This window comes from Zootoca vivipara, chromosome 5, assembly GCF_963506605.1.
Source record: "Zootoca vivipara chromosome 5, rZooViv1.1, whole genome shotgun sequence".
NCBI lineage: Eukaryota > Metazoa > Chordata > Lepidosauria > Squamata > Lacertidae > Zootoca > Zootoca vivipara.
In genome coordinates, this window is record NC_083280.1 from 9,409,869 (window position 1) to 9,432,627 (window position 22,759).

The 22,759-nt window shown below is 44.1% G+C and overlaps 1 protein-coding gene across 4 annotated transcripts in view; it reads left to right on the top strand.

The window, feature by feature from the left end:
* The window catches only part of MCF2L2 (MCF.2 cell line derived transforming sequence-like 2), a 198,808-nt gene that overhangs the window by 53,660 nt on the left and 122,389 nt on the right, over positions 1-22,759 (top strand). For 3 of the 4 annotated variants that reach the window (XM_060274348.1, XM_060274350.1, XM_060274351.1), the window contains exons 5-15: positions 1,292-1,411; positions 2,289-2,405; positions 5,147-5,296; positions 6,436-6,560; positions 7,450-7,564; positions 9,380-9,499; positions 10,804-10,995; positions 13,105-13,296; positions 14,108-14,285; positions 20,182-20,285; positions 21,684-21,772. In XM_060274348.1, the coding sequence (XP_060130331.1) occupies positions 1,292-1,411; positions 2,289-2,405; positions 5,147-5,296; positions 6,436-6,560; positions 7,450-7,564; positions 9,380-9,499; positions 10,804-10,995; positions 13,105-13,296; positions 14,108-14,285; positions 20,182-20,285; positions 21,684-21,772 (1,502 nt within the window). The remainder of the gene's footprint in view (positions 1-1,291; positions 1,412-2,288; positions 2,406-5,146; positions 5,297-6,435; positions 6,561-7,449; positions 7,565-9,379; positions 9,500-10,803; positions 10,996-13,104; positions 13,297-14,107; positions 14,286-20,181; positions 20,286-21,683; positions 21,773-22,759) is intronic. The other variant, XM_060274349.1, reaches the window with a different exon arrangement.

Sequence of the window (22,759 nt, forward strand, 5' to 3'; positions counted from 1 at the left end):
GCCCAGGGAGTGTGGAAGCAGCCTTAGATCACTGACAGAAGGATGGGATATGGGGTAGAAAGTCATTGTGGTCCTCTAGCACCTTATATCTTTGGTCTCACCATTGCCAAATCTGCTTCGATAGCTTTTCTGGGTGCTTTTCTGGATTTTAAAATCTGATACAAACTGTCCTTTTCTGGACGTCTGATTTGGTACAAATGTAGTGGGTGGACAGGCAAGAGCCCTCTTAAAATTCAGCTAAAAATGTGCATCGAGCGCCATATAGAAAGATGGTCCTATGTATGCATAATGCTTATGGTTCTGTGTACTATTGATATAAACCGCTCTGATTCTTTTTATGAATAGCAGCATATAAATATATTTGTATACATAATTAAAGACAGGGCAAAAAAGTGAGATATGAATATTTAAATTAATTAGTACATGAAACAATGCTGTAATTAAGACATATATAAATCAATAATTAAATTGGGAGTGGGGAAGTTTAATTTTTCCTATGGGGGCCAGCGGTGGGTGGAGCCAGAACAAAAATCGGAAGTACCATTGGTACTTCTAGTTTAGTATTGTCTACACACTAAGTGGCACTGGCTCTCCTAGGTTTCAGGCACAGAGTCTTTCCTACAGGAGCATAGCATGCAGGGGAGGCTACTGGCCCTTGGTGCATGGGGTGCACTGCTTACGCCACCCTGCCAGCCCTGTGCTGCTTTGCAAGGCTGGGATCAGCCATGCAAGGCAGCTCAGGGATGGCGCCACTCCAGCAGCATCGGTGGCAAGGGCTGGGCTAGCGCGGCAGGCTCTGTTCACCACGCATGCATGCCCCAGGCGCCAGCAAACCATGCTACACCACTGCTTTCCTACCTGGAGATGCCACGGAGAATTGAACCTGGAACCTTATTCATGCAAAGCAGATGCTCTACCACCGAGCTTACAGCATGGCTCTTTTCCTCCCTGTGCTACTCCATCTTTTTGCCTCTTTCACACACACACAGCAGTATAGGGAGCAATTCCTCGAGGGGTGGTCTGGAGAGCCAGAGTCGGCCTGGGGGTTGATTATGCTGAGAGCTGCATAATGCTAGGGCTCCTCCTCCCAGAATTCAATTAATAAAATAATTTCATATGGGGTTGTGATTTTGCCTGGGTTTCCAAAGGGGATTCTGCAAAGAGATTCCCCAGAGGGCTCACAGATCTTCCATAGCACAATGGCTTCATAAGGATCTTGTCCCCAATTCATGTCCTCCTCCTCGGCAGTTTCTATCATCTTCACCACCTCACATTTCCATGCCTCTTCCAGGGCGCATTTCCCGGGAACCTGCAGTTGGTCTTCGTCCTGCGGCCGTCCCGTTTCATCCAAAGGGCAATCGCTGACATTGGCATCAAACTGTATCGCGATGACTTTAAAATGAAGGTACCGGTAAGCACTTCTCTTCCTTGCTCTGTTCTGCATCTTCTCTTTCTTAACTGTCAGCAGGCTTCCTTTCTCTCCTCCTCTTCCCCCTGGAAGTTGCAGCTTTGAGAGCGACATCATCCAGGGAGCAGAGACAGGCTCCTGCGACGGTTTTGCTTTGATCACAAAGCAAAGGGTTTGGTTGTTTGTTCCTCAGCTGCACTGAGGAGAGGGCTGCAAAGAGCCCAGGTGCAGAATGAGGTGACAGAATGAGGCAGTATAATTTTGGATTGTAGGAAGTACTGTTATCTCCTCTTTCATCTCTAGTTTTCCCTCCTATTTTTCGACCTAACCAACTCACAGGTTTGTTGTGATGGCAAAGTGAAGTATCCTTCATGGAGGGCCTCTCTGAGTAACTTAGAACAGGGGTGAGAAACAAATGTGATAAATACAAAGTTTTTCCTCTCCCCCCAGCTAAATTATGCAAACAATGCGACACAAATCCGATACTTGCTCAGTTTTGATTCTCGTCCCAATATTTTAATGTTTGCCAGATTGGGCCATTGTTGCAAGGCATGGTTAGATAGCAAAAGAAGAAGTAGGAGTAAAGGTGGAGGAGGAAAAATGAAGAGGATGAGCAATATGACATGCAGGGTGTCAGGCGTGTGGTAAATAGAAAACCACCCAGGCAGCTGCTAACCCATATCCAGACTCACAATGTAAATTCAGATGTATACACTGAGCTCCATCAATTGAATTGAGGAGCTTCACATGTGTATCAGAGCTTCTAAGATCTGCCCACTAAGTTTTATAACATAATGCTAAATTGACAGAAAATAAAGGGATGCCACAAAACTGGGGTTAATGCACGGTGCTGCTAATGGTCTTTGTTTCGTTGGTGCAGATCATCATGTTAAATTCGGTTTCCGACCTACATGGTTACATCGACAAAAGTCAGCTTACCCGGGAGCTAGGGGGAACCTTGGAATATGGACACAGTCAGTGGATACATCATCGGACTGTAAGTTACACCTGTTTGGTTCCTCCATCTCTGATGTCTACAAATGTAAATAATAATAATAATAATAATAATAATAATAATAATAATAATAATAATAATATGTTATTTATACCCTGCCCATCTGGCTGGATTTCTCCAGCCACTCTGGGCGGCTTCCAACAAAATATTAAAATACAATGGTCTGTTAAACATTAAAAACTTCACTAAACAGGGCTGCCTTCAGATGTCTTCTAAAAGTCTGGTACCATAGTTGTTTTTCTCTTTGACATCTGATGGAAGGGCATTCCACTACCGAGAAGGCCCTCTGCCTGGTTCCCTGTAGCTTTGCTTCTCGCAGTGAGGGAACCGCCAGAAGGCCCTCGGCGCTGGACCTCAGTGTTCAGGCAGAACAATGGGGGGGGGGAGAGAGACGCTCCTTCAGGTATACTGGACCGAGGCCGTTTAGTTTTGTAAATGTTAAGGACTGTTTCTTAACATTCCTCATTCCCCACACTCCTCATTTTTATTGAAGAAAGTGGTAAGTGAGTTGTAGCAGGTTAGGAAACAAATAGTAACAAACTTGGGTCATCTTTATTGGGCTGACAAAAGTCAGACAATTTGTCTAAAATAAAATAAAATCCAGTTTTTGCTTTCCTTCTCTAAGAAACATGTCTCTTTAATTGGGGCCATAGCCAGCATTTTCAAAAAGTCGTCTGCAGATGATGATTATTATGTTGTTGTTAAAAAATACTATGCTTATACCAAAAATACAATTTCCATACACTTTAAATTTGTTTGGAAGATATTTAAAACTGTTTGATATCTCTTAAATGTCACATTTCATCAAAAATATCCTACAATGGGAAATGAAGTTAGCTCTTTAAATGCAACTTTATTACATTTATGCAAGATATACATACATACATCATCATTTTATTTGTATGCCACCTTACCACAGTTAAAACAATGCTCAAGGTGGCTTACAAGATGAGAAAATTACGTAATTACAAACATAACAAAAAGTTGTCATAAACAATCAATAAAACAGATCAGAAAGTGGACAATCAAGTCAATGATTCCCACATTAAATCATGATAAGAACTAAAAATAAAGACAAAAATAAAGATACAAGAAACAGCAACAAGCAAACAATACCCCAGTCCAACGGTCTGTTCAGCAGCCTCAGTTTTTGTACGTATTCAGTTAAATGTAGCATGGTGATTCTTTATTTATTTGTCACCTGACACCAGTAGGGTATCAAGGCAATATGCCATTCTAGGGCAACCTTCCCATTGCATCAAGAGAAAAGGAGATGTCAAGATGCATATATCCCTGATAGAATATTTTGTTCTATCCTTTGTCATGGCAGCTGAATTTGATCAAAGACTCGTGACCTCTAAAAATAACACCTGAGCACTTTATTTAAGTAATCATGTTTGTTTTCATATTCTTCTGAAAGTACCCTTTTTATTCTGTCTTTACCCTGATCAACCTTGCAGTGTGCACAAAATAAATTTCAGGGCTAAATTAGGCGTGATAGGAGCAGTTCCCTTGGTTTGCTATGTGCTGCATTCACCTTTAAGGCAGGAGATAGGTAAAGGGACCCCTGACCATTAGGTCCAGTTGTGACAGACTCTGGGGTTGCAGCGCTCATCTCGCGTTATTGGCCAAGGGAGCCGGCGTACAGCTTCCAGGTCATGTGGCCAGCACGACAAAGCTGCTTCTGGCAAACCAGAGCAGCACATGGAAACACCATTTACCTTCCCGCTTGGAGCGATACCTATTTATCTACTTGCACTTTGACGTGCTTTCAAACTGCTAGGTTGGCAGGAGCTGGGACCGAGCAACGGGAGCTCACCCCGTCACAGGGATTCGAACCTCCAACCTTCTGATCAGCAAGCCCCAGGCTCTGTGGTTTAACCCACAGCGCCACCGGCAGGGGATACTGGGGTCTAATTTTAACACGAAAAGGGTGCATGGATGAGGGGAACTAAACCTCTCCCACCTTATTTTCCTGCAGTTTTCTCCAACACTGTCTCACTTCTGGCACAGGAGTTAATTCATTTAAGGAATCTCCAAGATGGTCAGATAGGATCTTGTACGCCTCCTTTTGGCAACTCCTGCAGCCAAGCTGGTGCCAAACGTATTGCTTTCCTTTCCTTTGAGCCACATCAGAGAGGCAGGGTGGGGTATTGCTTTCTGGGCAACCAAAGACACACTGCCCAGCCTCGCGCCCCAGGGAAGTCACTTTGGTGCTGCTAATGCAGCAAAAACAATGTGGGACGCAGCAGTGATTCTCCAGCAGTTTGACTTCAACTCCAGACACATTCTCTGGAGAAAGATGGATACCAACTTTCAAGGAATCTGAAGTGACAGAGTGCAAAGAGGCAAGGGAAGATTGGGCTCCCCACACCCACACATCCCTTTTGATGTCAGAATTAGACCCTGCTGCCCCTCACTTTGTACTCAAACAGGACAAGCGTATAAGCAACAATCCCAGCCATCTATTATTGTGCCTGCTTTGGTCTTTGGAGGTTTGAAGAGATCGGAAAGGCGTAAATAAGCAGCATTCTAAATCAATGGTGACGGAACTTTTCAGCCTGAGGATTGCATCCCTTCTGGGGGCCACAGGCCAGTGGTCAATTTGGCCAGAGGCAAAAGCAGGTTAGAGTAGGGGGTGTGATTAGTCCCTTTGCGAGTCTGTATTCCAGGCTTGGGCCTGTGGATTTTCAAAAGTCTTTCCACCTGCAAAATCCTTCCAGGCCATTGAGAATTTCGCCATGACCGTGAAAACAATAGCGCAGATGTTGCAGACTTTTGGAACGGACTTGGCAGAGACGGAACTTCCCAACGATGTGCAATGTACGGAGGAGCTCCTGTCTTCGCACACAGAGCAGCACAACAAGCTGAAGGTGAGCATGCGCAGAGTTCCAATGCCGGGAGAAAGGCTGCATTCAGTGCATCAGGCCTGCCATTTCTGCACACCCCTCCAGTTCATCCTTTGATTTCTGGGATGGAGGTCAGGTCCAAAGGCTGGAAATAGAAATGGGTGAATCAGCTGCATCACTTTTGTGTGTGTTCATTCCTAAGTCTGTTCTGTCTCATCACCACATTAATCTGCAAATTTAAAAACACACACATGGAAATTCATATTTAAATAAAGCATTTCCCCACAAAATAAAATTCCTCTCAAAACAGCACATTTCCAAATATTCAAGTTTTTATTTATTGAATTTCTATCCCTTGCTTCCTCCCCAGGAAGCCAAGGGGGCCAAACTGATGCACAATTTAAAAACAAAAACAAGCAAAAAAAATCATTCTAAAAGAAGTAAAACATTCTAAAAGCAATTACAATTAAAACACTCCTCCCATATTGAACCTGGGACCTTTTGTATGTAGTATGTAATTCAGCATTCAGTTCTCCAGTAATCTTTTGCTTTCTTGGATGGCCTCACAAAAGCTTCTTAAAGTGTTTCCGGATAATTATTGCACCCACTCACTGTTGCTGTTTTTAGCATTGTTAAAAATAATGCAATTAGTCAGCGCCAACACTTCGATCTAAAAATGGATGTACAGTTCTTGCATGATGCTACACCATTGTTTGCCAACCTGGTGCCCTCCAGCTACAACTCCCATCACCCGGCACTACATAAAGTCCTGCTGGCAGGGCAGGGCAAGAGTTGGATTGTGGCCTAAAATGCATATTATTCATTGACTTAAATGCTCTTGCAAGTTTACTCAAAACACACACCCATGTGAGATGGTAGATTTGCCTGCCTCAGGCATCTCACATGGCCCCCTTGATGTGGCTGGACTATGGCACAGCACAGGGGACCCAACTGATGCCAGAGAGATGGTTTGGGTGGATGGGTGCATCTTAATAACACCACCTAAGGAACATTTTGACCTGTGTCCTCAATGGCTCATTAGAAAGGGCAGCAGTGTACAGATCTGGTAGCCCCTTAGGTCTAGCCCCAGCAGCTCCTGGCGATATTATGGGATATTCTGATGAAATGAGGGCATTTCTTCTCTCCCCTGCCTCTCTCAACAGGATGAGCTGAAACTCGCAGTGAAACAAGGGGCCACGCTGCTGACTTGCATCAGAGAGCCTGTCACACGAAGTGCCACCAGCAAACTGAGCCCAGACGAGCTTGAAAACGTGGCCACCGTGGAAAGGTCGGAGAAGAGCTCAGCTTTTAACCAGCTTTCTGATTAACCAAATGGATCAGTCATTTAATTTGCATGCTGCCTTTCCAAAGTTGAAACCGTGCTCAAGGCGGCTTGCAACCATACTGAAAATTACAAACATAACGGAAGTAGTCATAAACAATAAACGCATCAAAACGTACACAACCAAACTGAACCCTTTCCACATAAATCATAAGGTGATAAAATAAAGGTACAAACAATTAATATCAATAACAGCAACAACCCCCTCCTAAACAACCCCCCCAGCCCAAGAGTCTGTTCAGCAGCCTCAGCTTTTGTAGCTGGAGTCAGTCCGGGCTCTGGCTTCCCAAGCCAGGTGAAAAAGGCCTGCAAAGCAGGGAGCAAGCATTCAAGGACTCACAACCAAGATGGTCTCTGGCATCTTCAGTAACCTCAGCTTTTGTAGCTGGAGTCAGTTAGGGCCTCACCCTCCCAGGCCAGGTGGGGAAAGGCCTGCAAGGCAGGGAGCAGGTCTTCCAGAATTTTGCAGCCAAGATGGTCTCCTTGAGAAAGAGTGAATTTGTCTTCAGTCCTACCTAGTCTAGCATCCTATCCTCATGGTGGCCAACCAGAAGCCTGTGGGAAACCAGCAAGAGAAAGGCATGCAGTTTGTAGCTGGCCCTCTAGTTCTGTAATGTCCACACTGCCTGACAGTGTCTCTCCACGGTTTCAGACCACGGTTCTAAACTTGGATATTGCTGAAGATTGAACCTGGAAACTTCTGCAGGCGAAGCAGATGCCTTACCTCTGAGCTATTGCTGCTCACTAGTCTGGCTCTACTTGATCTCATTGCTCTGAATTCAAGGGAAGCATTTGCCTACCCAAATCAAATCCCATTCTCTAATTGCCTCAACAGGTTGCTAGCTCAGCTGGATGAAACGGAGAGAGCCTTTGATCAGTTCTGGTCCAAACACCACCTAAAGCTTGAACAGTGTTTGCAGCTCCGACACTTTGAGCAGGATTTCAGAGAGGTATTTTTGATTTATCCCACACAATTTTTAGAATGGCTCCCCCCCATTCCCCCCTCCTAGTGAAATATCTGTTGAAGGTGATAAGCATTATTACCACAAGAAGGTGTAAAAATGCAGGCTCCTTACAAGTGCCATACATAATGTTCATAACTGACTTTGGACAGCTGTTTGGAAAGGAAGGTGTATTTAGAGTCCCTTGAGCTAAAAGGAAATTTTCCTAAACATTTGCTGTTGGCCAAGCAGTGGGTTCACCAGTCAGGTTTAGCATATTGTTGTGTGGCGAGTCCTGGTTCCAGTTTATATGTGCCTGTATGAAATTCACAGACAAAGACACATGGAATCATGGGGTTATAGAGCTGGAAGGGACCACACAAGTGTCATCTAGTCCAACCCCTTGCAATGCAGGAATCTTTTGCCCAACGTGGGGCTCGAACCCATGACCCCATGGAACATATGTAAAACAATTCACATTACATTGTAGAGGCATAATGCATAGGCAGTGACCCAGATGGTTTATCTCTGCTGCAGTCAGCTGTGAAGCAGGATCAGAACAGTGTAAGTGCTTACTCAGCAGCAAGCCTGGATTTAATCTGCATTTGGTGAAATTTGTAAACCACTTTGAGGTTTTCTACAATCAAGCAGTATATAAATTTTGTGAAATGAATAAAAATAAATGTAGAGCTCTGTTTTCTCAAATACTTAAAAATGGTAAAGGGACCTCTGGCCATTAGGTCCAGTCGCGGATGACTCTGGGGTTGCGGCACTCATCTCGCTTTACTGGCCCAGGGAGCTGGCGTACAGCTTCCGGGTCATGTGGCTAGCATGACTAAGCCGCTTCTGGCGAACCAGAGCAGCGCACGGAAATGCCATTTACCTTCCCGCCGGAGCAGCACCTATTTATCTACTTGCACTTCGTGCTTTCGAACAGCTAGGTAGGCAAGAGCAGGGACCGAGCAACAGGAGCTCACCCCGTTGTGGGGATTCGAACCGCCAACCTTCTGATTGGCAAGCCCTAGGCTCTGTGGTTTAACCCACAGCTGTTATTATTTTGATGTTATGTTTAATGGTGCTGTTTTAGGATACCCAGATGCTATTTTAATTATTTGGAATTCTGTTTTATCACAATTGTTTTCTGTAATTTGTATTTGCTAATTGAGCCCATAACATGGTTCTCTGTGAGACTATATGGTTATTGTACAAAAAGCCACCTTCCAAGGGTATATATTTTATTTTTATTTATTAAATTTATATACCACCTTTCATCCGAGGATCACAGTGCAATTTACAGTATAAAAACACAAAAATACATAACATAATGACAATCAAAACAGTAACACCCTCCCCTCCAGTTTAAAAGGCCTTAGATTGTTTAATCAGCCAAAGGCCTGGTTATTGAGGAATGTTTTTGCCTATCACCTAATGATATGTAATGAAGGCCCAGGTGAGCCTCCCTGGGGAAAGCATTCCACAAATGGGGAGCCACCACAGAAAAGACCCTCCTCCTGTGTTGCCACCCCCAGACCTCATAAAGAAGGGTCTCAGATGATGATTGCACATACCCTATGATGATCCTATATACATCCACCCTAAAATGCAGGGTAGAAATGTTTTGTATTGCTTTAAAATGTTTATTTTATACATCACATAGATAGGTTTGTGCGATTTGCGGTATGGAAATTGAAGGAACAGGCAAATACATAATAAATGATTAGCAGAAGAGGTGTCCTATTCCTATGGCTATTGATTATGACCGGGTAACTGCCAGGAAGCTTGTTAATTTGTTCCATCTGTGTTTTTGCAAATATTCCTCTATAGGTCAAACTGGCCCTGGACAACCTGATGGAAGTGCAGGCAGGGTTCACGGATATTGGAGACAGTGTCTCCCGAGTGGAGAACATTCTAAAGGAGCGGAAGCAATTAGAAGAGAGAGGACAGGTTTGCCTGCTTTAATTTTGTTTTACAGACCTTATAAAAGCAAAGCAAGCTACAGACCTTATAAGACTATATCACAGATATCGGAAACTATTTGTTTACTTTAGCGTTGTAAAAGTACGTGGCACACTGCAGAGTTTCCCAAGCGAAAAAGAAACTACAGAGGGGAGGTGTGAGAGAAGGAGACAGGGCAGCAAAGGCTGGTGGCGAGGAAATGCAGCTGTGCTTTGTTGCAGGACCAGCATCAAGAGCTGGAAAAGTTGGGCACCTGCCAAGAGCCCATATGCCAGCAGGGGATAGAGGCCTGCTGTGCCCCACTTCTTCATAATTCATGGAGGAGAGGACTGTTGATGGCTGCTAGCCATGATGGCTTGGAGGCGGCAATGCTTCTGAATATCAGCTGCTGGAATAATAATAATTATTATTATTATTATTTATAATTATTTGTACCCCGCCCATCTGGCTGAGTCTCCCTAGCCATTCTGGGCGGCTCCCAATCGAGTATTAAAACAATACAGCATTAAATATTTCAAACTTTCCCTAAACAGGGCTGCCTTCAGATTTTTTAAAAAAATAGGATAGCTGCTTATTTCCTTGACATCTGATGGGAGGATGTTCCACAGGGCGGGTGCCACTACCAAGAAGGCCCTCTGTCTGGTTTCCTGTAACCTTACTTCTCGCAATAAGGGAACCGCCAGAAGGCCCTCAGCGCTGGATCTCAGTGTCCGGGCTGAATGATGGGGGTGGAGGTGCTCCTTCAGGTATACAGGAAGCCACAGGAAGCGATGAGAGTGCTCTTGTGCATGGGTCCCGCTTGCGGGTTTCCCGGAGGCATCTGGCTGGTCACTGTGAGAACAGGATGCAGGACTAGATGTGCCACTAGCTTGCCCCAACAGGCCCTTCTTCTGTTCTTATCATTGAGAGTTGCTCTCCTGGAGGCGGTTGGAGGATGGATGGTGGCTAACAGATTGAGGTTGAATCCTGACAAGAGAGAAGTACTGTTTTGGGGGGATGGGGTGGGTGGGTGTGGAGGTCACCCTGGTCCTGAATGGGGTAGCTGTGCCCCTGAAGGACCAGGTGGGCAGCCTGGGAGTCATTTTGGACTCACAGCTGTCCATGAAGGCACCAGCTCCATCTGGTACTTAGGATAATACCCTCCCTGCCCGCAGACTGTCTCGCCAGAGTGGTACATGCGCTGGTTATCTCCCACTTGGACTACTGCCTTTGTGTCCGTTTCACCTGACCCTTATTTCATAATATCTGAAACCTTTAAAAATGCTTCTCATGTTACATTTTTCTTTTCACAGGAGCCATTGGAAAAAGCCCAGTCCTTAGCGCTCCATGGAGACCAGCTGATCCAAAACAACCATTATGCAATTGACTCCATTAGACCAAAGTGTGTTGAACTCAGGCGCATCTGCGATGATTTTGCCAACGAGACCAAGAAAAAATACGACATTTTAGGGAAGTCGCTGGAATTGCACAAACAATTAGATAAGGTAAGAAGTGTGGAACTAGCGGGCACAAGGGCAGGGAATGTTGATTTTTGATAGTATTTAATTGAAGATGAACAGATTAACAAGGATGGCTTAAAGAAAACCTCTTCATCTGTTAGCTACCAGTTGCCTCAAGCCCCCAAATCTTGCTGCCACAATTATTTCCAAGAAACTTGCCCTATCCAGGACTTTGTTACTTTCTATGTCGGAACTCTGTCTGGAGGTTAATAATAATAATAATAATAATAATAATAATAATAATAATAATAATAATATATTTATTATTTATACCCCGCCCATCTGGCTGGGTTTCCCCAGCCACTCTGGGCGGCTTCCAACAGAAAAATAAAGCACAATAATCTATTTACAGATTTTCCTCTGTGTAAACTAAAAACTTTCCACTCTTTCCCGTGAAGTCCAGCTGCAAACTGCGCAGCGCTGAGCTCAATAGATGATGATGAGGATAATAATAATAATAGTACCCCGCACATTTGACTGGGTTGCCCCAGTCACTCTGGGCAGCTTCCAACATATATAAAAACACAGTAAAACATTAAACATTAAAAAAGCTTCCCTATGCAGGACTGCCTTCAGATGTCTTCTGAATGTCAGGTAGTTATTTATCTCTTTGACATCTGATGGGAGGACGTTCCACAGGGTGGGTGCCACTACCGAGAAGGCCCTCTGCCTGGTTCCCTGGCACTGACTGCAAGGGAATTTTTGTCTTGCACACCCACATGGGAATTGAGGCTTGGGAGCTGCTGGTGAATGTGTGCTTAAAATAACATTGGCATATATAAGTTTGTCATTGGTATGAGCTTCCGTGTGCATCCGAAGAAGTGTGCATGCACACGAAAGCTCATACCAATGACAAACTTAGTTGGTCTCTAAGGTGCTACTGGAAGGAATTTTTTTTATTTTGTTTCAACTACGTCAGACCAACACGGCTACCTACCTGTATTGGCATATATAATAAACCTGATGAGTTGTTCGGCAGTGGAATTTGCTCCCAAGGAGTGTGGTGGAGTCTCCTTCTTTGGAGGTCTTTAAGCAGAGGCTTGACAGGCATATGTCAAGAATGCTTTGATGGTGTTTCCTGCTTGGCAGGGGGTTGGACTGGATGGCCCTTGTGGTCTCTTCCAACTCTATGATTCGATGATATGGCAGCATGAAAGAGGCAGCCACACAAACAGGAAACACAAACCCACTAAGGGAAACAAGCATGTTTTGCAACTTACCTGGGAGAGAACCATTTTTTTGTGAAATCAGTGGCTTCCTTTTGAAGGCTTCTCTGTACTTTAGCATTCTGACTGGGAGTTTTTGAAATATGAAGTGCAGGTGTACTTTGAATGGGGGAAAGGATTGGTGCCCGTCTCCTAGCAAACCCATTGCACTTCTCAATGAAGCCTCAGGCCCACCAAGCATTTTGTTTCCATGCCTATCCACCCCTCTCTGCCATTATTATGGGATACTTATTCTCAGTGCTCTTTTTCTAGAAAAAGAGGTGCCGGAACTCACCGTGAACTCACTTGTTCTCTTATAATGGGAATGGCGCCCATCTGAGTGGGGCCGAAACTGAGTTCTGGTGAGTTCCAGCTGTAGAAAAAGCCCTGCATATACTCTTGGTTTTAATTTTTTATACCGAGAGTCATTGGTTGTGTACACACTGTACATTTAAAGCACTCCCTTCCCCCCAAAAAAAGAATCCAGGGAATTGTAATTTGTTAAGGGTTCTGAGAATTGTAGCTCTGTGATGAGTAAACTACAGTTCCCATGAGTCTTTGGGGAGTGGTGCTTTAAATTTATGGTGTGCAGCCATTGTGTGGAACCAGTGAGTTGGCCCAACACGTAGGTCCTTCTGAGGAATAACGTGTGGAATCTGCAACCCAGCATTGGTGTTGGATTCCCTCCCTGCCCTTCCAAAAAAAGTGCCGCTACTCATGTGGGGTATCCCTGCACATTTAATAGTTGCAATGAAGGTATGTACTTATTAAAGGTACAAGAGCCCTCTCTACTTTTTTCACTGGGCTGCTCTTTGCCCAGACTAGAAAGACTGAAGGCTCCTCCTTAACATTAGACGTTCTTAACAGCACACTTTTTCCTCCTTTCAAGGCAAGCCAGTGGTGTGAAGCTGGGATCTATCTCTTAGCTTCCCAAGCCGTAGACAAGTGTCAGTCACAAGAGGGAGCTGAAACGGCACTTTGTGACATAGAGAGATTCCTGGAAACCGCCAAGGACCACCAGCTGTTGACTGCAAAGGAGTTCTACAATCAGTTTGATACGATTCTGACGCCTGAGATAAAGGTAAGGGCACTGGAAGAGCCTGGCTGCTAGATCAGACCAAAGGCCTTCCTGCTTAGGCCAGTATTCTGTTTCCCACAGTGGCCAGCTAGATGCCTCTGGGAAGCCCGCAAGCAGGATGTGAGGGCAACAGCACTTCCCCCCCTTGTGATTATAAGTAACTGGCATTCAGAGTCATAGGCTGCCTCCAGCCTGCCTGTATTTTGCAAGAGGGATTCAAGCACATTCCAGAAATTTAGGTTTTCCGCATTAAAGTGGGTTAAAGCTCTCTGGTGCAAGAAAGTTGGAACAGCAAGAGACTGCAGGGGTTCCAATGCTTATCCAGGTTTGGTTTCCTTGGAGTGAAGGTCAATGGAGACTGTGGAGTCTTTAGGATTATTTACAAACATGTGCAACCTGAGCATAGGATGGAGGGGTTCACAGTCTTAACACCTCAACAGATCCTTCTTCCCCGCTTGCTTTCCAGGGGAACTGCAAGTCTAGCAAAGAGCAGCTGGATAGCTATCTCTCCATCTCTCACACACAACTCCCACATGCCCAATTCCCCTTGGCATGTTGTTCTCCCTCCTAGAAGAGGTGAGAAAAGGCTCATCCATTTGTGTCTATAGCAACAGAGCGGGCCTCTGTGCATGTGGTAAATGGTAGTACTTAACTGGCCAGCCAAAGCCATCAGTTTAACAAAGGAACTGGTTTGGTTGGTTTCCTCTTACAGTTTCAAAGCAGGCCTGGAAGGGGTTCAGGGTGTCATCCGGATTGACACGCCCACCCTCCGCCAAACCCATAACAATTCTCTGCACCTGCCTTCTTCCACCAGAGCAATGCCCAAAGAGTTCTACAAAAGCTGGAAGATGTGCAAGAAATGTTTGACAAGAGGCAAGCGAGTCTGAAGAAGCTGGCAGCCAAGCAGACCCGCCCAGTGCAGCCCGTTGCCCCACATCCTGAGTCGTCGCCAAAGCGAGTGCCACCCAAAAGCATCCGGCCAGCCACATTAGGTAAGGCACTGGAAAGATTTAGCCGGGGCTACCCTCTTAGCACGGCACGACAAAGGGTGGGGAAGAGCCCTGTTGGAAAAAGTTACCTGTGAATTAAGAGTTGCAAGAGAACCAGAAAAAAAAGAGAAACCAATTCTTTGTAAGATGGTATGGTTTTACAGTACTGAGTATGTAAAGGATGACTCGCACCATTTGAACCCGCACCCAGCATTCAGAAGTCTGTGGTTGGTTTGATGAAATACATATGATCCTCCCTCTCTCTATATGCTGTCTCCTCTATACCAATGTGTAAACTCCAAACACGACTTTCCATTTTCTGTTTATTGTTAAGTAATGTTTAAATATGCGCCGGACATTCCCTTTTCCCCCACTCCGATCCTGACCACTCCTTTGTTTATTGCTTATTTTTGAACTGCACATTTTTTAAAAAACAAAATGCCTGATTAAGATTTGTAAGCTACGTTGTACGATTTATCCCAAATCTTTGCATTTTCTTGAAACCAATAAAAATTGATTTTAATAATAACGTTAATAATAAACAATAGGTATGGCACAGAATGGGATATCAAGTGGGCCTTCTGCCCCTTACTTTTGAATCCAAGGCTTGAAAGACATGCCTGCACTTCTGGGGGGCTGGCATTTATAACTGACTGATTCCGCTTTTCTCCCGAGTGTAAGACCCAACGCAGCTCGCAGCATAAATTAAAATGGACAGAGCTAAAGTACACACTACAAATTTATATCCATTGTGTATACTTTGGCTCTGTCCATTTTAATTTATGCTGTGAGCCACCTTGGGCCCTATACTCGGGAGAAAGGCGGAATCAATCAAGCCATTTAAAATCATAAGGGGAGAAAAAGTATAGCACCCACCCTTAGAAGATCCTGCCAGAACAGCCAGTTAGTGGCCAAAGACCTGTTGGAACAAAGAAGTATTTGCCTGCTGGGGAAAGGAATATAAAGGAGGGGCTGGCATAACCTGCAGCAACCTTGTTGATGGAGTGTGTGTCTAGATAGAATGTTTCCATGCACCATAGAATCATAGAGTTGGAAGAGACCACAAGGGCCATCCAGTCCAACCCCCTGCCAAGCAGGAAACACCATCAAAGCACTCTTGACATATGCCTGTCAAGCCTCTGCTTAAAGACCTCCAAAGGAGGAGACTACACCACACTCCTTGGTAGCAAATTCCACTGCCGAACAGTTCTTACTGTCAGGAAGTTCTTCCTAATGTTTAGGTGGAATCTTCTTTCTTGAAGTTTTAATCCATGATGTGCTGAGGTCATCTTCTGTACACCCATACCCACAGATTTGTGCAGTTCAGCCACACCAATCGGCTCCCGGAAGCTGACATAGCAGCTTCATTTTGAAGGCAAACGCAGCTGGAGTCCGTCAGCCCTTCTAAGCATAATAAAGCGCGAAGCGAGTCATATCGCATGTCCAAATATCCGGCTGCCTGTTGGATCCATCATGGCATCCCACATTGTTGGCAGTGTGCAAAAAGGAAAGAAAACCGCTTAATGAAAAGCATCTGGAGCAAAGATGAAAGTAGAAAGAGCCAGGGGGAGATTAGCTGACTCAGGAAATGCTGCAGATGGGAAGCCACTAGCTTCTTACAACCTTGAATGTTTATTTTAAAAATAGAAGTGAGGGGAAGAGCTTCTCTTTCTTTTTTTGGCTCCCTCTGTATAGGGAAGTTGTAACATATGTCAAAGTTAGGACGGGGGATTGAAACCCTGATCACCAAGGTTTCCTCTTACTCAGCGATGCTTTTATAGTATAAGTGGCCTCACTGGAGATTCCTCTCGAAATCAATAAAAAGAACAAAGCCCCTATCATTCCTGCCTCCAGGAATAGCTGAATTAGCTATTACAGTATAGTTTATTTATAGACTTACTTCTTTTTAGCCCAGAGGTTCCCAAAGGGTTGAACAGCATTAATACATATTTGCCAAAATAAATATACAATAAAAGTACAATATATAAAATACGTCAATCAAAATAATATAAGGCAGTGGCTGCATTTTCTATGGGCAACATCATGAATGGTATTATTATCCTAATACAGAATACAGTCTATACAGCTGCAGTGTTGTGAGTTTTGGTGGGGTTGTCAGGCACTGGCAAAATAATGTGAATGGTCCTTATTGGCTGTGGATGATCTATAATACCCTGGAAATTGAACTCCCCTTTCCTGTCTAAGCAGTAAAAAAAGAGATTCACTGAGCCCTCAGAACATGGTTAGTGGGCTGGGATTGGCCTGGTTCAAAGCACTACTGCTCATACCTTATTTCCACAAACCTTATAACAAATGTTTACAAGAGGTTGGTATGATCATTGCCTCATTGCAGGCTAATGCTGAAAGAGCAGCTTTCCTACGGCCATGCAATGAGCTCAGTGAGATTTGAACCCATAGACATTTGGGGGTCTGCTTCTTGACCACATGACACCATCACTTTCCTTTAAGCTGTGCAGATCTGCCAGTTTAATTAAGAGTCTTCATCCTATTGTTGCCTATTTCCGGCAGCAACTTCTGGGGTTCTCATATGCATCTTACAACCAAAATGCAACCAAAATGGGCAACCAAAATGGTCAAAGGCCTGGAAACGATGCCTTATGAGGAACGGCTTAGGGAGCTGGGTATGATTAGCCTGGAGAAGAGAAGGTTAAGGGGAGATATGATAGCCATGTTCAAATATATATAAGGATGCCATATAGAGGAGGGAGAAAGGTTGTTTTCTGCTGCTCCAGAGAAGCGGACACGGAGCAATGGATTCAAACTACAAGAAAGAAGATTCCACCTAAACATCAGGAAGAACTTCCTGACAGCAAGAGCTGTTCGACAGTGGAATTTGCTGCCAAGAAGTGTGGTGGAGGTCTTTAAGCAGAGGCTTGACAGCCAGGGATGCTTGGCAGGGGGTTTGACTGGGTGGCCCTTGTGGTCTCTTCCAACTCTATGATTCTATTATCTTAGTTGGCCCCCGTGAGAACTGAGAGCTGCACTTAGATGGACCTTTGGCCTGACCCATCAGGCTTCTCTTATGATCTCAACTTCTGCAAACTTGGAGATTCGCTATTCCAGCTGCCTTCAACCTGGTGTTCTTCAGATGCTTTGGATTACGAGTCCCATCACCTCCAGCCAGCATTGATGGTGACTCGCAAGACGAATTCGTTTTGCGAAAAATTCATCTTGCAAATTGTGGTTTCCCATAGGAATGCATCGAAATTTAATTAATGCGTTCCTATGGGCAAAAATTTTTTTTGATGCATTCCTATGGGAAACCGCGATCCGCAAGACGATTTTTTTGCAAAACGAATTGACTCGCGGAACGAATTAAATTCGTCTTGCGAGGCACCACTGTACCAGGTTGGTGAAGGCTGCTATTGCAATCATGCTTATCCACCTGGTAATCAGCTAGCAAATGTTACAGCTATCCAATCTCCGACCTAAGAAGTACAGCACCATGTCCACATGATGGTCAATTGCTACCTTTCCAACGAGATTTAGTCTGCAGCCCCATTCAGGGCTTGTTGTTGTTGTTGTACCTAATGCATCAACCTGGGAAGGTAATCCATCTAAAAGGAAAACTCTGACCCTAAGTTTCCACTGCCTTGTGGGCAGTGTTCGAAACTCCCATTGTTCTAGGCGCATCTTGTGAAAGGGAATTTCATTAGTGCAAGCAGTTTCTGAGCTCTGGGCGCAGTACTGCGCCTAAGATTTCATATTAAAACTGTGGAGTGGAAGGAAAGGAGGACATTTTTCGGTCTCCCCACTTCTGGCTACTCTCTGAAGACTGGAGAAGAGACCCCCTTAAGAATATTAGGGGGGTGGGCAGGAAAAGGACTAGACCATGTGAAAAATGAACATAATATTTTAGCTGCAGTTTTCAGCTTTGTATTATTAAATAGTGTGCCTAGGCCAGGCATCCCCAAACTTCGGCCCTCCAGATGTTTTGGACTACAATTCCCATCTTCCCCGACCACTGGTCCTGTTAGCTGGGGATCATGGGAGTTGTAGGCCAAAACATATGGAGGGCCGCAGTTTGGGGATGCCTGGCCTAGGCATTCCGTTGTTGCACCTATAACCTAGGTTTAAGGTGCCATTTAGCTCCTAGCTTTCATACCTCAGTTTCTAACACTGCTTGTGGGATAACTTCGGGAGAAGAAAAGGCTAAGGAATAAACCAGGCATAGGCAAACTCCGGCCCTCCAGATGTTTGGGACTACAATTCCCACCATCCCTAGCTAACAGGACCAGTGGTCAGGGATGATGGGAATTGTAGTCCCAAACATCTGGAGGGCCGGAGTTTGCCTATGCCTGGAATAAACCCTACACAAATCCAGAGTGGAGTCCTTAAGATGGTTGGATGAAGCTCAACCATTTGAGCTTCATTTGTACGCCTCATTCTGGCAACTCCTGCAGCCAAGCTGGTGCCAAATGTATTGCTCTGCTTTCTTTTGGACCTCAGCAGTAAGGCCAAGAGGGAAGTCTTGCCTGGGCAGCCCAGGACCTCCATACACACTGCCCAGGCTTGTCGTTTGAAGTCACACCCAGAGGCGCACTCCATTGTCTCTCGAGACCAACAGGTGCCAGCAACAACCTATGCATCACAATGGTCATAGTTCTCATCAGGGAGCTTTCTGTTGTCTGCCATTTCCTTTGGACTAGTCCAGGAGGAACTAACATGGAACCCCCAGAGATGTTGTTGAACTACAGCTCCCATCATCATCTTTTACCCATTGATCATGCTGGTTGGGGATGATGGACATTGGTAGTTGTACAACATATGAAGCATACCACGATGGCTCCTCCTGCAATAACCAGATGTTTCAGATAAAAGAATACACATTCCATGCTGTTATGCTGGCACACAGGGAGGGGGAAACTGGAATGGAAGGGTGGGTGATTCACATGCGTGCTCTCGGTAACTGGGTGCAAGGACGCACCTGAGTAAGGGAAAGGTGCCACAATGCCACATAAAAACCAAAATGTTCATATTATTTTGATGGGCAACCTTGAAGGAGGCAAACTGGTTTCTTTCTCACCAGCATTACTGGCTGTGAAGGAGGTTTTAATTAAAGGCAACTAGGACCTGTTCTCTCTCTCTCTCCTTCATTCCTTCTATGAACATCTTTTATGCTGCCATAAAAGGTTTGCACATTTGAGCTCAAAATGCAAGACCGTAACATTCTAAATTGCTCTTCCATTCAGCAAACCCTTCACTTCTAGAGCAAGGCAGTTTCTTCCAACTCCATCTGCAGACCCCTTCACTGTATTCCCCAAGGGCTTCCCTGTTTCCGAGGGACAAGTGAAAGGTGAACATGAACTGAGTTTTATGTGCAAACGAGCTCAGATCTAAGTCAAACACTACATAGCTGTGTCCTCTCACCCCTTATCTCTTCAAAAATAACAATACCTGGTTCATTTTTCTACTCTCATAGTACCACAATGTTGTTTCATCCACATGCGGAACAGTTATTTCCCATGTTGTTTCTCTGTGGGTAATTTCAACCCTCCCTGCATCTCATTAATGAGAATGAGCCTCTCATACTTGGTTGGATTGACTGATCATACATGGGTGAACCAATATTTATTTAATGTGTTTCAAATTTATGCACCAAAATTATGGCAGCTTCTAAAAAGCTCCATTCTCACCAGCTGGGACGACTGACTGTTCAAATGGCAATATAAAATACAATGTAAGAAATAAAAGCAGCAATTAAATGCAATTAAAAATCAATAGTAATATTTAATCCTGCCCTGCCATTGACCACCCAAATGAAGTTCACAGACTGCAGATTACAAACCCCTGCTCTGAAGTGACCCAACACTAGGGTCTTGGTTTCGGGGGGGGGGGGCTTTTCTGATACTATATGGAGCTTTTTGTCTTATTTCAGCTGCCAACAGGAAATCAGTAGAAATTTCTAGTCCTCCCAAATCCATCTCTGAAGCAGACTTGTCGAAAAAGAAAAGTGTAAAGAAGATGAAAGGTGGAATTAAGGTAGGAAGGTAGTTTCTTACTTTGGGTACAGTTTCCAATCGAGAAAAACCAAGTTACCACCACTATTTTTTGCTTGTTTAGTCGTGTCCGACTCTTCGTGACCCCATGGACCAGAGCACGCCAGGCACTCCTGTCTTGCACTGCCTCCCGCAGTAGTGCCTAGCTTTTTGATAAAAATATTCATGGCAGAGTCTTAAACTCTGAAAATGTCCTAAGCCACGTCCGTCTCTCCTAGCCCCCATTGTGAGCATTAAAAGATTTTAATTTAAGGGCATGATTTTTCAATATCACTGTCTCACAGTAAACAAAGAGGCAATCACACTTAGACCCATAAATTATGAGAGTCTCCTGTTTATCAGCTTCATTGTTCTAATCCATATGCTTCCTATCTATGGCTTCTTCCAGACTGTTGCTATTTTGCAAGTGGAATTCAGTTGACAAGGTCAATTCTAAAAGGTTGTTAAAAACGTCTCCCGAGTGCCCTAAAATGGTGCACGGTGCTACTGCTGCTGCCGCTCTGCCCCGCACAACAGCTGATGAGCAGGAATCGCTCACTGCTTCCCTTGTTTGCAAGCTGCTTGAGGCAAGGGAACAGCAGCAAAAAACACAGTCTCTCTGGTTCAAAATAGGAAGCGGGAAGGCAGTGGGAACAGAAGAAGAAACAAAACCTTGGAAAGCAGGAAATCCGCAGAAATAAATTAAATCCAGGTGGAAAATGAAGAAAAGCTCTAAAACAAGTAACTGTAGAAATTAAAATTCCAAGTCCAAGGAAGAAAGTTTCTAAGATCTGTTAAAAAACAACAACACTGAATTTATTCAGCACTTAGAATTGGGTCATTTAGCAGCCTATGGGAGGATGGTGACGGGTTTAACCACATCTTTGTAGGCTATAATAAAAACTGCAACAGGGAAGGGGCCATAGCCCAGCCATAGAAAAAAACACTTTGGATGCAGAAGAGACCAAGATAAATCTAGTGCAGAAAGGATCAAGAAACAGGCAGCGACTCTGCTTGAGATCCCAAAGAGCCACTGAGAGTTGTCAGAATAGGGACCAACAGTCTGCCTTCGTATAGTAGAACAACTTCCTATGAGCTTACAGATAATAGAAATATTTTCCACTACAATTCTTCAGCATGAAAATCATTGTACATACAGCAACTAAAGTATATGATCAGCATACATATTGACTTCTTATTGATCTACATCACGAATAGGACATGCTACTAAGCAGGAATTTTGTAGCAGGTGCAAGTGTCTCCACGATACTGGCTATTTTGGAGACAGACCACACTAACAACCCACTACTGACAGCTTTCTGGCTGTTATTATATAGAGCACTGTACTGTAGATGAAAAGAAGCCTTTAGTCAGACATCTCTGCTTTGTGTTCATTTTCCAGATTGAAGTAATGCATGAAGCAAGTCAGGGAGGTTCCAGCAGAGTCTTAGTGATGAGTGAAAGTGAAGAAAATCTTTCCACCAGGAGGAGGTAAGGATGAAACCAATTTCTAGCAGAAGAAATTGGCTTTAAAGAAAAAATACATTTTTTGCATCGCAACCCATGTTTTGCTGATTTACTGCATTTATATGCCGCCTTTCTGCAAGGCCCCCAAACTGGTGATTTACAGTACAACAGACTGTGAGTTATAACTTAGACCTGCTCTGCCAGCAGACATTTTCGACCTTTTAATGAGGATTCACAAACTTTCTTAATGCCTTGAATAACAAGGTTCTGCACTCAAAATAGGGTACCACTGTCCACTGGTCTCTAGAGTTAAGGCAGAAAGTTGAAAGCACCTGTAAAAGGAGCAAATGAAATGGACTGTTATGCATTGGCTACATTTGCTTGTAATGGTAAACCATGGCTCAGTGCTACATAGATGAACCTGAACAAATTTCTGCATAGTGGTTTTTTGCTCATGTCTTCCCTCATCCTCTCTTGGAAGAGTTTAGTTTCACTTTTACTTAGCATGTAAGAAAATAGTAAAATAATAAAATCTGTCATAAACAAATATGAAATGGGTTTTCAAATGATGTTTCTCTGGTATTTGTGACATTTAGTATTGCACAAAGCACATTGCAAGAATGGTGATCATCCTCTTGCATGCAAGTAAGGGTGGGAGAGGTTTAATTTTGAAGTTTAACATCACATCTAGATTTGGTAAATTCTACACATTAGCAAAAAAAAAAACATCTCTTTGCATTTGCACAGCAGACTGGTAGCTTACACAGTAAAGATGGTTAATGGTTAATTCCATTTCAGAGATAGAAACCAGATCTTTCTCCCACCACCATTCTGGAGTGCAATTTCCTAAACAAGGAAGTAAGATAATCTCTCACTAAAGGTCACATTTCTGCAACAGGACCAAGTGAAAGGGCCCAGACATTGTTTGCTGGAAAGTGTCTGCTGGAAAGTGTATATCCCGATACGTGAAGACTTTAGGGATGTGCACAATTCAGTGGAAGATTGGAACCT